Source organism: Pinus tabuliformis, chromosome J (genome assembly GCF_031772625.1).
Source record: "Pinus tabuliformis cultivar Carrire ecotype Pingquan chromosome J, CPIR1, whole genome shotgun sequence".
NCBI classification, from domain to species: domain Eukaryota; kingdom Viridiplantae; phylum Streptophyta; class Pinopsida; order Pinales; family Pinaceae; genus Pinus; species Pinus tabuliformis.
Window position 1 is genome coordinate 933,078,757 of NC_142295.1, and position 15,319 is coordinate 933,094,075.

A 15,319-nucleotide genomic window follows, 5' to 3' on the forward strand; every position below is an offset into this window, starting at 1 on the left:
TCTTAGCGTAAAAGAATATTGATCCTATTGGGAACTCTATTACTAATAATTGTCCAATTATATATTGTTTGTATGTTCCAACATGCTACCAATAAAAGATTGCTCAAACTAATATCAAATATGAAATCTTCTTTTGGGATCATTAAATAATAAATAATCTCTTGAGAAATTATATTATATATCATTCCATGCCATTTCATAGTTTTTCCTTACTTCAAAATGCTCCTTTTATAACTTAGAATGACACATAAAACTAGTTACTCCCTTGGGTCATTAATAATTAGAAAACACCCAAAACTAACATAACAATAAAAGAACATAGAAAATTGTAAGAGAAAGGATCAACCTTTGCACACGTGGTGCGTGCTCGATTCCAATCTATTTTCTCATAAGGCATTGTGTAGAGCTCCTTTCTTAAAGACATAACAACTTCCGTTAGAGGACCCACAAATTTCTTCCCATACAGATATGACATTGGCAAATAATTCAATCGATAATGACACCACATTCTCCCTACAAAAATTAAATGCAATGAAGAGTGTAAGTTAAGAATAGGAGCTACAAACCCAAACAAATTCTTAAAAACACATATAAACTACCTCGAATAAATTTTAAGAAAATCCTATAATTTAAACTCTTATATATTGAAAAATAATGACACACATACACAATAACTTTGCAACCAATGCCTTCATATTAACTTTGGAAATAATATGTCTTACTTTTTCCAAATGAGTGAATATTTATAAAGACCAATCTTTCTAACATAATCCAATAACCATATTGACAAAAATGCTAGAGCAATATAAAGTTTCAAATTAACCTTTCATAAAATTTTATACTTATATCATCCAAAAAAAACACATCAACTAAATTCGTTTAAGGAGAAAGAGTGTAAAACTAAGAGCAACCTTGGCACTCCCTATTCTTGTGCTCACTTATTACTAATGGAGTATTTCAATAACATCCAACAAATAAAATAATATAGTAAAAGCCAAAATAGTTGTTGGTTCATGTTACAAATATTAACTACTTAACCAAGTGCACTCTACTAAATTTGTTGCAAAACAATAGAGAGTCTCTTTCTAAATGTTACCACTTCATAAAAATATACAACTATAAAGAAGAAATTGGAATAGACATAAATATGAAGATATCCATCACATTATCTATCCTCAACAAAGACTATACGAAGAGCAACCCTGAACCTATTTATTATAAATTGGTTTCTTTCATAGAAAAACTTTCTCCATTTTACAATGCCAAATTTGATAAAGAGCTACTTCATTAATCTTCATAATGTTAATAAAATGCCAAATTTGATAAAGAGTTTCTTCATTAATATTCATAATGCTAATAAGTGATTATAATTACCAACTAGATATTCCAATTGCACAGAAAGATATTCAAATAATGATCATGCTAAATTATAATAATAGTGAGATCATGAACATGTATAACCTAGATTAGGATGGTTTTCCATTAAAAACAAAAAAGAAAAGAAAATTAATGAGGAAAACACCTTAAATTATTGGACAGCAGAGATAAAAGGACCCTATAATCTTTCGGTGATCCAATGGACAAATCTCAATGATCCATGGGATGTAATCATCATTAGTTTACCATACTAAGAAGGAAAACAAAAATAATGAATGAGAGAATGAGATGTGGGAATATTGAAACTATGACAATTTCCAAACCAACAATGCTAATGTCACTAGATCTTCCAAATAATGCACAACTCAAAATTTGAAGGTAGGTTACGGAGGAATATTAGATGGTTTAAGAGCCAATGACTTGGGATGAAGCCCTTTATATCACTTATTGATAGTTGGGAAACAAGTATGGAGACTGGAATATTCCCGATTTTTTATGCATCCACCACAAATTCAAAATTTCCCAAGTATGAGAGTTTGTTACAATAAATTTGATTGTTTTTCCATTGTTTTGGGCATTAAAAAAGGGCCAATTGTCATTCTTTAACCTGTTAAGTCATCTTTATCATATCTTATATCAATGATTATGGCATTAATATTTAACTTTATTATGTATATTTTCTTGTTGTTTACTACCGTCTTGATAAATAACTAACCTCATGCTCATATTTTACTTAAATATAATGGTGAAAATGTAATGCTATGATATATTTATGGCAGAAAATTATATGTTTTCATGCTTGGCATAAAGCATAGGCCTTAGAAGGCCATTCTAGGGAAGAAAATGAGTACCATGTACATGTGAATGATGTGAACACATTGTGCATATGAACATAAAGAGTTGGCTTTTCATATTTGACCATATTTAATTCGTATAGGGGTCAATTATTATTACATTTCTTTATATCGATGTTTTTTCCACATTATATATCATGATTTTATCATTCCCAGGAATTGGATGTGTTAATCATCCACTTACATTGTACATTTTCCTAAGTGGTACCTCCATGTTTACCATGGGCCACTTCTACATACCTTCCAATTAATTTGGGACAACTCTTAGTGAATAACCGAATAGGTACATACCACGATTTTTATGGTTATAAGGATATTGATAAAAAATGTAATATAGTAAAAGAAACTATCAATGACACCATACTCTGATGTAGGGGGTCTTGGTTCATGAGTGGATCCTAGCTCATTCAATCACATTCAACCACAAATGGAAATTTCAGGGCACCAAGTGAAGTCATTGTGCAATAAAGTTAGTAACTCATGGTAGGTTGTGAGGCATAAAGTTAGTCATTTCCAAAAACTAATGTTAAATGATCATCATAAATGTCACTATCAATAGTTAATTACATCTATCCTCTTCCTACAGGATGTTTGACTTTATCATCTCTCCCACTACCATTAATATACAATTAATAGACAAAGCATACAAGTGTTATCTATTGTATTATCAATCAACTTGACTAGGATTGCACTCATCCTTGAATTTTATTAAAAGTTTTCCCTACAATTCAAATGCATGGATTTCCAACATTGGAGCCCCTTTTTAAGACCATGCATTTTGGAATACATATAGTGTTGGAGAACATGCATATTTCCTACTATTTAGGAGGAGTGTTATTTATAACATTTTCTATTTTTATTATGTTTAATTTTAGTAAGTGATCCCCTGTAGGATGACATGTGGCAGTGACTAGGGAGTTACATGGCACCTAAAGCACACTTCCTTATACTTATCTTCCTCCTACACAAGTGTGCATTTCCTTTCTTATTTTTGGATATAACCGCATTGATCTACCATATTCACTTATCCTTTTATTCTTAGAAACCTTATCTCTTAAGATTTAGTTCTATTTTTGGATTTTACTTGCATTTCTAGTTTTACAAGTTTCATGTGTGATTTTTTTTTCTTTAGTTATCACTTATTTATATATTATCCTATCCTTATTCAACTCTATTATTGATTTAAACTCCATTTTTGACTAGCTAACTCAATTTTTTGGCTAGTTAACTAAAACTATGAGGGAGTTATTTTTTGGCCTTTTGTGCATGCACAAAAAACCCAAACCTAGTGTGCATTGTTCATCTCTCAAGAGTCTTATAAATTTGCACTCAAGGAAAGCAATGTAAGACAAAGAATTTGAATTGGTATTTTAGACTCGTAGTCTAAAGAGTGATCTTTTATTCTCTCTTCTCCTTTTTCTTGCAATTGTTGATGTAGTATTTTCTCACAATTAAATTCTTGTGTTTGTGCTTAAAATCCTACATGGTATCAAAGCATATGAGGATTTTGTGAGGAAAACACATATTTTATTGTAGGTCACATAGGATTGAACATCTAAAAGAGGATGGATCAGCCCCTTACTTTGACTCTTACTCCATTCAACTACTTTGAGTGGAAGTCTAAGCTCATACTTCTATTGCGAAGTAAGGGGAAAAGCTCAATTCAAATGTAGATAAGTCAAAGTACTTCAATAGGATGGATGGGGCCTATGGGCTTTTATGCTTGTCCATTTCTCCAGATTTTCTCTTTCATGTTGGAGCTTTGTCAACCCCCAATGAATTATGGACTATGTTGGTGGGACTATTTGGAAAGAAAAATGCATTAATATGACATAAATTGGATAATGACATCATATCCTTGAGCCCAAGCAACTTCAATACCCTATAGGACTTATTTTCCAAGTTTAATACTTTGTTTCAATAGGTTAAAACATGTGGTATTGATAGAAAAGAGGATCATCTTATCTTCTCAATTCTTTCAAAGCCAGGACTTGAGTATTCTAGGTTTATTTCTTCCTTCCACACTATAAGGATTTCTATGGGAAAAGTTGGAATATTCCTTCTTGCAGTACAAGAGAGTAGCAAGAAGAATAAGCAAAAGACAAAGGGTAAGAAGGAACTAGATCATAAAATGAAAGGAAAACCAAATCCCATTGATATTCAAATTACAAGAGATAAAAAGGTAAAAATATAAGAAGGATAAAATAAAGTGCACCTATTACAACAAATAATTTCATTTGAAGAGTGCATGTATGAAGAATACCACTGATCTCATGGCATAGGATCTTCAAAAACATCATCTTGAGGAGTGCATTCTATATAACTCCAAGAAGAAGATAATAAAAATATGCTAGATGATAGAGGTAAAGGTCATGTTTTAACTACCATTACATCCTATATTAACACTTGGATTCTTGATATAGTAGCCACTTATCATATGGATACATCACATCATGATGAAGTATTTTACTAGACCATGTATTTAGTTGGGAGATGACTCTCCTATTGATGTTTTTTGATAAGGGAGAATGTACCTTTATTAAAGAAGCTTCATAATGTGTTACATATTCCAAATATCCCCATAAATCTACTTTCCTTCAATCATATCACACACTCATATACAAGTAAGTGACTTGAGTTCACTCGAGATTCAATGGTAATTTCCAAAATGACAGATGGTTTCAGAGTCACAATTTGTGAGGTGGATCATCATGCTAGGTTGTATACTTTATTTCATTTCATTCCAAAATAAAATTATGTTTCTCTTCTAACCCATGCTAATGAAGAGAGTAGATTGTGGCATGAGAGGTTTGGGAATTTAAATTGCAAATATTTGGAGAAAATAAGCAAGGAGGGAATGGCTGAAGGTATACAACACAGACAATTTGTAGATGGCGTTTGTCAAGGTTTCATACTTGCAAAACGTCATAAAGAGAATTTCGTTACATGTAAAGCATATAGAGCATCAATATTCCTAAATATGGTGTACAACAATGTCATAGTTGCTTTCCCTCTCTCATCCATGATTAAAACTAATCATGTCCTCACATTTTATTAATGATTGGTTAAGATATACATGGGCTTATTTTATAAATTTTAAATTTGAAGTCTTTGATCATCTTGATTCCAAACAACTTGTAGAAACACAAGCAAGGAAAAGATCAAAATACTCCATACAGATAATGGAGGAGAGTATGTTAATAATATGTGGAGAAGTATTTGTTCATAAGTAGGTCTAGAGTTGTGACACATAGTAACATATAATCCATAGTAGAATGGAGTAATAGAGAGAAATAAAAGGGCCTTTAAAGAGATCACTAACAATGTCTTGTAGGATAGATCATTGTTACCCACCAAAAGTGGGTAACCCATAGGAATTTGTTTTCTCCCCATTGATCAACCAACTAGCTAGTAGCCCTATGATAATTCACATATAGCTTTGCTTCAAATATATCCACCTATGATCTAGTTAGAGCTTCCTACCATCTAGCATGATTCTCGAAGGAAGGTGGGTCATCTATCAAAAGGTACACTAACCATTTTTATAATTAGTTTCTTTCATTTAATGTTCGGGGCATACTAATATGGATCGTAGGAAAAGTTGGATGATTGACCACTCTTGATTTTATCCTTGTTTTGATACTTCACTTTGGAGATTATCCTTTTCCTCTAGTCTAGTGTGATTATCCCCAAGGCCCTTTTCTTCCACTAATAAGAGGGGCACTAATAGGAGGCATCGATTGGCATAACATTCCCAAGGTAATCAATAATTACCACCTTCCAGTTCTCCCTTATATCCACTTCCATTATTTAGGTTGATTTTCATTGGTAACTAGGAGTGACACCCTATATCTTCATCTCTAATTCAAGGCCCAAAAATATTCCCTAAGAGATTGATATAGTTGCAAGAAAAAAAACATGAAGCCACAAATGAAAGAAAATGAAAAATGTAAAATATGTTTGGTACATGATAAGTGCATGGGAAAAATCCTAGCATGATCTCTACCCCTCCCATTAGCCATCACCTAGTTCCTAAGAATTTCATGATATATCTAAAATAAGGGAACCTAAGAATTTCCCACCCCTGATGAGCAATGAACTACTACATCTTTAAGGGCTATTGGAAAATCATAAAATAGGTTGGGTCACATAAGCTATGAAAGAATGAAAGGCAAATCATTAAAGTAAAAGGCACATCAAAGGGGTGGAAAATTAGGTTGAGGCAAGGGGTAACTCATGCATCAACAATTTCTCCCTCTTATCATCATTATACTCAAAGATATTAGACCTCCTTCAGCGAGTACCATGGCTATGGCCATATTCCTTGGAGTCTTTCCCACTCCATGACCACATTTACCATATGCATATATGGATTGATGGCTCTACCTATGAAATTTTCTTCCCCTTAATGGCTAGAAGCACCTAATAGGGATAATTGCATAATAATCCCTAACACAAGTGTGGCAACTTGCTTATGAATCCTAAGCTAGAAAGACATTTGAAGTTAAGGTTTTTGTGAACTATTTTTGTGCTCAGAATATTGAATATGGTTTTTCCCCAATATGATGTCTATCTCACTTGATTTGAGAGTATGTTTCAAAGTGTTCATTGCACATACAACAAATATCCCTTGAGGGATGGCTTGACACCTCTCCATCCCAGTAAAGAGGACATCTAGTCCAACTTAGAGAGGACATATAACACTGCAACCCCAATATTTTCCCTTATGAGATGAGAGTTGGGATTTGAGGATCCTCCACATGGCTATATGCCCCTTTCTACACCACTATATTCTAAAACGTTGAGCCAAGAATCCATGGTGTTGTCTTGATTTATGATGTACCTAAATGGATTTAGAACACCCCTAGGATGGCCTTGTATTTGTTTTATGGACATTTCCCTATTCTAGAGCCTAGATGATGATGGATACCACGTAAGATGGTTTGAGAGGGATAACACACCATGTTTTTATGCCAATTCTTGATATGAATGTAGAAACATCACCCATGGATGACTTAGTAAGGTGACATGAGCCTTCTTGATGATGATATCTTAGTGGAGGAGATGTTACTTAGAGATGTACCCATAGACTTTGATGATGCCCCTTGGAGTGAGGAGCACTCTTGAACCCACTTTCTAACTTGCTTGATGGAGATGTCCATTTGGGAGGATGACATCATGCTAGATGTAAAATCCCCCTTACTAAAATAATGGTTTAACTTGCAAAAATTTCAAATTTTCCTTCAACTGTTTAGACAAAGACTTTGTAAGTAATTAATTATTCAAATACTTTGCATGTGAATAATGAGGGGCACTATACAATAAAATTAAGAAACCAATGTTAATCAATTTTATGCAATAAATCCACAAAATAGACACCAAATCCTTCAACCAAATTTTATCAAACCAAATCAAGAGTTTACATGAAAAAATATTAATTTTTGGAACCTGGAATCTGCTTCAGCAACTGGTACAATTTGGTTGAGATGAAAAGTATGGCCTCCAAAAAATATAGTTATGATCTCTACAATAAATTTAATCCTCCAAGAGAGAATTCGACCCTTGAATATCAACTTATATTCCTCCAAGAATTCAGCCCTCAAAAGGAACTCAGCCTCCTCAAAATCAATTTATCCTTCTAGTAATTTAACTTAACCTCCATTGAATTATTGAATTTCCACAAATTGAACTTGACCTTCCACAAATAAATTTGGATTTTAAAAAATGGTTTCGTTTCTGCAAGGAATTCAACCCCCAAGATAAATTCAACCTTCCCAATAAAAACCCTAAAACTACTTCAATGGATAATTTAGCTTTATCTCCATGTTCTCGATCTATGGAAAAAAATAATCTTCTTCTTCTATTTAAATCCCTATGAAGTGTTAGAGAATTATATATTACAGAGAAATGGAACATATAAAATATTGCAGAAATATAAACACAGAAAAAACATAAAACAAGAGAGACACAGATATACGTGGTTCACCCAGTTTGGGCTACGTCCACGGAGAAATAACCAGTCCTTCCTTTTATATTATCCAGTAAACTGAAGAGATACAACCTACAGCAGATGCGCTGTAGTTCCCTCTTCACTCTCAATCTCCTCTCTCTTCCTCACTCAGAATACAGATATATATAGACGCAATACAATTCCCTCATATATAGCGAGGGGTTGCCTTCTAGGGCAAAAAACCCTAAGTTAAACATAACTTCTACTGTCAGATATTCGATTAATGAACGGCCCAGTTTGAATACAAAATTACAACATTTTACAAGGCAATTTTACATCTATTCTTAGCTTTGGGGGCGCTGCCCCCAATCCCCCACTAGGGGGGGGGCTCCCAAAGGTCGCAACTGCCCCCCCCGGACCCCCCCTGCAGTGAATATTTTACGAGTGGCGTTGCCGCTCCATTACGAACTGGGGTCCAATGCAGCGATACTTTTGAATACAGAAGATAATCAGCCTCCACACCCAACAATCTCCCACTTGGAGACTGATTATAGCAACTCCACCACTGCTTCATTTGCTAGACAATGACTCCACTTTGGACCTGGCTGTTTCTCATATTCTTCATCATACTTGAAGACCAATTGAAACCGAGCAAATTCTTAGTTTCTCCCTGGTTACAACTTTTGTTAACATATCTGCAGGATTCTAGCTAGTGTGTATCTTTTCCAGCTTCAACTGTCCATCTTCCAATGCTGACCATATGAAATGGTACTTGATCTGTATATGTTTAGTCTTGGAATGAAATGTAGAGTTCTTTGCAAGATGTATGGCACTCTAGCTGTCACCGTATAACTTACCCAACTCCTGCTTCTTACCCAATTCATCCAGAAACCTTTGTAACCAAATCATTTCTTTACTAACCTCTGTAGCAGCAACATACTCTACTTTTGTTGTTGAGAGTGCAACAACACTTTGCAGTTTTGAGACCCAACTGACAGTTTTTCCACCTACAGTAAACACATACCCTGTTGTGCTTCTCCTGTTATCTCTATCACCTGCCATATCTGCATCAACATATCCCTGTAGAGAAATGTTTGAACCACCAAATCATAATGATTTATTTGTGGCACCTCTCAAATACTTGAGAATCCACTTCACCGCCATCCAATGTTCTTTTCCTGGATTGTTCATGTACCTGCTTACAACTTCGACTGCATATGCAATATCAAGCCTTGTGCAGACCATTGCATACATTAAGCTTCCAAATGCTAATGCATATGGAACTTTAGACATATGAGCCATTTCTTCCTGAGTCTTGGGACACTCCTCCTTAATTTGAAATGGCAAACCAAAGGTATACTAATTGGTTTTTCATTTTTCATATTAAACCTTTTCAACACCTTTTCTATGTACTCACTTTGAGATAATGTTAATTTGCAATTCTTCCTGTCTCTAGTTATTCTCATACTAAGGATTTGTTTTGCAGCACCCAAATCCTTCATTGCAAATGAGTTTGCCAATTTTATTTTGAGCGCATTTATTTCTTGCATGTTAGAACCTGCAACAAGCATGTCATCTACATACAATAACAATATAATATAGCTGCCATAACTTTGCCTTTTGAGATAAACAAAATGATCAGAGTGACATCTAGTATAGCCTTGTTTAGACATAAACCTGTCAAAGAGCCTATTTTAAGCCATACAAGCTCTTATTTAACCTGCACACTAGTTTCTCCTTCCCTTTTACCTAATATCCTTGTGGTTGCTGCATATATATCTCTTCCTCCAATTCCCCATGGAGAAATGTTGTCTTTACATCTAACTGCTCAAGATGCAAATCTTCAGTTGCTACTAGAATTAAAATAGTTCTGATAGAAGTCATTTTAACAACAAGAGAAAATATCTCATCAAAGTCTATTCCCTTTTTCTGTGCAAACCCTTTCACCACAAGTCTAGCTTTATACCTTTTTCTACCTCCGTCTTCTTCCTTCAACTTGTAAACCCATTTATTTTGCAATTTTGTTTTACCTGCAGGCAACCTGACTAAGTCCCAAGTTTGGTTATGTGCTAAGGAGTCCATCTCTTCTTTCATGGCTTGCTCCCACTTCTTCCTGGTTTCTACCTGCACTGCTTCTTCATAACATTCTGGTTCACCAGAATCAATCAACAATACATAATATAATGAAGGAGAGTATCGTTCAGGGGGTCTACTTATCTTGGTAGATCTTCTAACACCACTTTCAGGTGTTTGAGGTGCTTGTTGTTGTTGTGGTTTTTGTTCTGGATATTGATCATTATGATTTTTAGGAACCATCACTTTTCCTGTGATCTCGTCAAGCACAATGTATTCTTTGTTTTCTTTTTCCTTATTCTTTTCCTGCAGCTGATCCTTATACAAAACCTTTTCATTGAATATGACATCTCTGCTCCTAATGATTTTGTGTTTTTCATAATCATAAAAGTGATAACGAAAATCATTAACACAATATCCAATAAAGATACATTTCTTTGATTTTGCCTCAAGCTTTGTTCTATTTTCTTTATTAATGTGGACAAAGGCTTCACAACCAAAAGTCTTTAAAAAAGAGTAGTTTACCTTTTTACTTTTCCATGCCTCCTCTGGAATACCACCATCCAAGGAACTTGAAGGCCCTCTGTTTATTAGATAAATAACAGTATCTACAGTATCTACCCAAAATTGTAAAGGCAATCCTGCATGTAATCTCATGCACCTTGCATGCTCCATGATTGTCCTATTCATCCTTTATGACACACCATTTTCTTGTGGTGTTCCTCGAACTGTCTTCTTTCTACGAATTCCATTCTCTAAACAGTACCTATCAAACTCTTTGCTGCAATATTCACCTCCATTTTCTGATCTGAGACACTTCAACCTTTTCCTATCTCATTTTCAACAAAGCTTTCTATTTCTTGAAAGTATCAAATACATCAGATTTATTTCGAATACAATAAATCCAGGTTTTTCTGGTTGCATCATCAATAAAAGTAACATAATAACGAGAGCCACCAAGAGATTATACCTGAGCAGGTCCCCATACATCTGTATGCACAAGCTCTAGTTTTTCTCTCTTCTTTTCTTTCCCAACTCTAAGGAATCCGACTCTCTTCTGTTTTCCATAAACACAATTCTCACAGAATTTTAAATCAACATGCTTCAAACCTGGCAACAAATTTCTTGAGTGAAGAATCTGTATCCCCTTCTCACTCATGTGCCTGAGCCTATGATGCCACAATGCCGTATCTTCTCCTGTAGAGGTTAAAGCATTAACATAATTAAAAATACCATTGCATAAACACAATGTACCAACCTTTTCTCCTTTCGGTATTACCAGGGATCCTTTAGTGACCTTCTAGGTTTTATCTGTGAAAGTAGTTACACAACCTTCACCTCCCAACTGCTTATTGAAATCAGATTTTTCTTTAGATTTGGAACATGCCTTACCTCCTTCAATAGCCACTGATTTCCATTTTGCTATTTTATGAAACTGTACCCATCCCAATGATTTGACAGGGTTTATCATCACCCAATCGAACTTGTCCAAATCCTCCTTGAACATAACCATAAAAATGTTTCCTATCAAGTGTGGCATGGAATGAGGCCCCTGAATCTACTAGCCAGGCATCAATAATATTTTCTAATGAAAGAATCAAAGCATATTGCAACAAATCACCTGTTACATTCGCTTCATGATTATTTTCTTGCTGTGCGTCTCCTTCTTTTCCCTTTCAAGACTTGTAGTCTTTATTTAGGTGTCCTTTCTTCCCGCATTTCCAGCACACTATCCCTGATCTGGACTTGGATCTGCCTTTTCTTGACTTACTGCGATATCCAGGACTCTTTCCTCTTTCCATTTTTCTTCCCCTAGTCTCTGCAGTCAAAGCATTACCTGATGTCTCACCGAAGCTTTTCCGTCGCATTTCCTTGCTAAGGATTGCACCGACAACATCATCAAACTTTAAAGTACTAGATCCAGAGACAGAGTTACTAATGGCCATAACTAAACCATTCCAACTTTCTAGCAATGAGCATAGAAATAACAGAGCCCTAACTTCATCATCAAAAGTTACCCCTACAGAACTTAATTGACTGGTAACTGTATTAAACTCATTTAAATGATCAGCAACAGATCCACCTTCTGACATCTTCATATTAAATAAACGCTTCATAAGAAATACCTTATTTGAGGCCGAGGGTTTTTCATATAGTTTGGCCAATGTCGACATTAAATCCTCTGTTGTCATTTCCTTTGAAATATTAAACGCTACCGACACCGCTAGGCACATCCGTATTATTCCAAGTGCTTTTCTATTGAGAATATCCCATTCTGTGTCTGTCATACTTGTCGGCTTCTTTGTCTTTCCGCTCAATGGTTGGTACAGAGCCCTCTGGTACAAATAATCTTTCATCTGCATCTTCCACAATTGGTAGTTTTGGCCGTTAAATTTTTCAACCCTAAACTTACCATCTTCTGCCATTGCTCCCACTCGAACCAGGAACCCTTCTCTCCTGCGAGTTTATCATCCAAAAAAGACCTTCGGCTCTAATACCAATTGTTAGAGAATTATATATTACAAAGAAATGGAACACATAAAATATTTCAGAAATATAAACACATAAAACGCATAAAACAAGAGAGACACAGATATACATGGTTCACCCAGTTTGGGCTACATCCACGGAGAAACAGTCAAGTCTTCCTTTTATATTATCCAGCAAACTAAAGAGATACAATCTACAACAGATCTGTTGTAATTCCCTCTTCGCTCTCAATCTCCTCTCTCTTCCTCACTCAGAATACAAATATATATAGACGCAATATAATTCCCTCATATATAGTGAGGGGTTGCCTTCTAGGGAAAAAAAATCCTAAGTTAAACATAACTTCTACTATCAGATCTCCGCCTAATGAACGACCCAGATTGACTACGAAATTACAACATTTTACAAGGCAATTATATATATATATTCTTAGCTTCAGGGGCGCTGCCCCCAATCCCCCGCCCGGGGGCGGACTCCCAAAGGTTGCAGCCGCCCCCCTTGCAACAAATATTTTACGAGCGGCATTGTCACCCCATTACGAATTGGAGTCCAATGAGGCAATACCTTTGAATACAAAAGATAATCAGGCTCCACACCCAACATGAAGAATTTGAGTGATTCTTCCCTTTGATTAGATAGGGTGGATAACCTCACCACCAAAACTGACATTAACCATCTAGGGTGGATTATGATTCTCACGAGGGTTTCACCTCTCCGCTTAAAGCTACAAGAGCTCTCCAAATCAAATTCACCAATAACCAGATCATACCCTTAGTGAACTCTAATTTTATTTTTATAATTTTATGCCATGGGTCATTAAAAATACCATGGGTCCTAAAATAATACCCCTTATAGTTTAATTACTCAACATCACCTTAGATATGTCATCAAATAATTAAATTAATTGATCCCCTTTTTCCAACTATAGCCTATATGAATCCGATAGGCTACTAAGTTGACATCTCGTAGCCATTACTCCAAAAGGGACATTATGTGGAATCTTCCACTGGAAATCCTTTCCACTTGATAAATATGCTTCTCAACCTCCTCTCCTTAAAATCTAAAACCTCCATAGGAATCAAAACTAGCTACCCTTCATCCAATGTGGATTACTCTGCTGAAGCGGTAACATGCTTCCCCAGTGCCTTCTTAAGACATCACACTTGAAAGACATTATGGGTCTTACTTTCCTCTTGTAGCTTAAGCTCATAGGCTACTTCCTTGACTCTCTATATGACCTTGTAGAAGCCATAAAAATGGAGCTTCAATTTTTATGCACTGCTTTTCTTCAGTGAAGACTACTTGTATGGTTGCAAACTTATAAAAACCAAGTCTCCAACCTCAAAGATTTTATCCACCTTGTGTCTATCTTCATACGTATTTTACATATTCTAGGAAACTTGGAAGTTTTCCTTAGGAGCCTTGAGGACATCTTAACTCTCTTGTATCCAGTCCTTATGTATGGGAGCTTTATTTCCCCAAAATCAAACTCTACAAATGAAGGAGCATCATAGCCTTATAATTCTTTGAACAATGTCATACCTATGCACATATGGTAAGTGGTGTTGTAACAATGTTCACCTAGATGCAACCACTTAATATAAGCCTTATGTTTCCCTGACACATAGTTACGCAAATAACCCTCACAATCTCAATCTAACCATCTATATAAGGGTGATAAATGGTACTACAAGTTAGCTCTATGCAAACTAACCTAAATAGCTCTTTCCAAACCACATTAAGAAAATTATTGTCCCAATCAATAAAAATATTTTTAGGTAGTCCATGAAATCTAAAAACCTATCAAAAAAAACCTCTACTGCCTTTTTTCCTTATACTCCAAAGAAATCACAAAGAAGTTTGTGAACTTGGTTAACCAATCAAAAACTACATAAATAGCATCTTTTCCATTCACCTTCGAAATACCTGTGATGAAATCCATGGACAAACTCTCCCACTTTTTCTATGGGGTGGAAAAGGTTGTAACAAACCCACATGATGAGTATTCTCAAACTTTTTCTATTGACAAGTCATACACTCCCTCACACGATTCAATATATCATCCTTAAGTCCATTCCATGAGAATGTCTTTGATGTTTTTGTAAATTTTAAAATACCATGGATGTGCTGCCAATGGTGAGTCATGAAAAAATCTCATAATCTTCTCCTTGAGTTTGGACTCAGGGACTAAGTAGAACCTATCTTTATAAACTATAATATCATCCACTACTTTATTCTTGTCATCCTAAATGTTCCCATCCATTAACTCACAAGAAAAATTGTTCTTGAATATTCCATTAACAAGAGTGCTTTCCAATCAACCGAAATCTCAATGAGTGAGCATGTTGTTGGCTTCTTGGAACAAGCATCTGCAATAACATTCTTCTAACCCTTCATAGACTCAATGTCGAAGTCATAGGCTTGTATCTTGCTTGCCCACTTCTGTTGTCTCTCATTTAAGTATTTCTTCTCTAGGAAATACCACAAATTATTGTGGCCAGTACTAACCACAAATCTTCCACCCACCAGATACAACTTGAATTCCACCAAAGAATGCATGATGGTGAGCATCTCC

The 15,319-nt window shown here is 35.2% G+C and overlaps 1 protein-coding gene across 3 annotated transcripts in view; it reads right to left on the minus strand.

The window, feature by feature from the left end:
• LOC149229834 (cycloartenol synthase-like) overlaps positions 1-15,319 on the minus strand; it is a 403,955-nt gene that overhangs the window by 228,136 nt on the left and 160,500 nt on the right. For all 3 annotated transcript variants that reach the window (XM_089378753.1, XM_089378752.1, XM_089378754.1), the window contains one exon: positions 347-513. In XM_089378753.1, the coding sequence (XP_089234879.1) occupies positions 347-513 (167 nt within the window). The remainder of the gene's footprint in view (positions 1-346; positions 514-15,319) is intronic.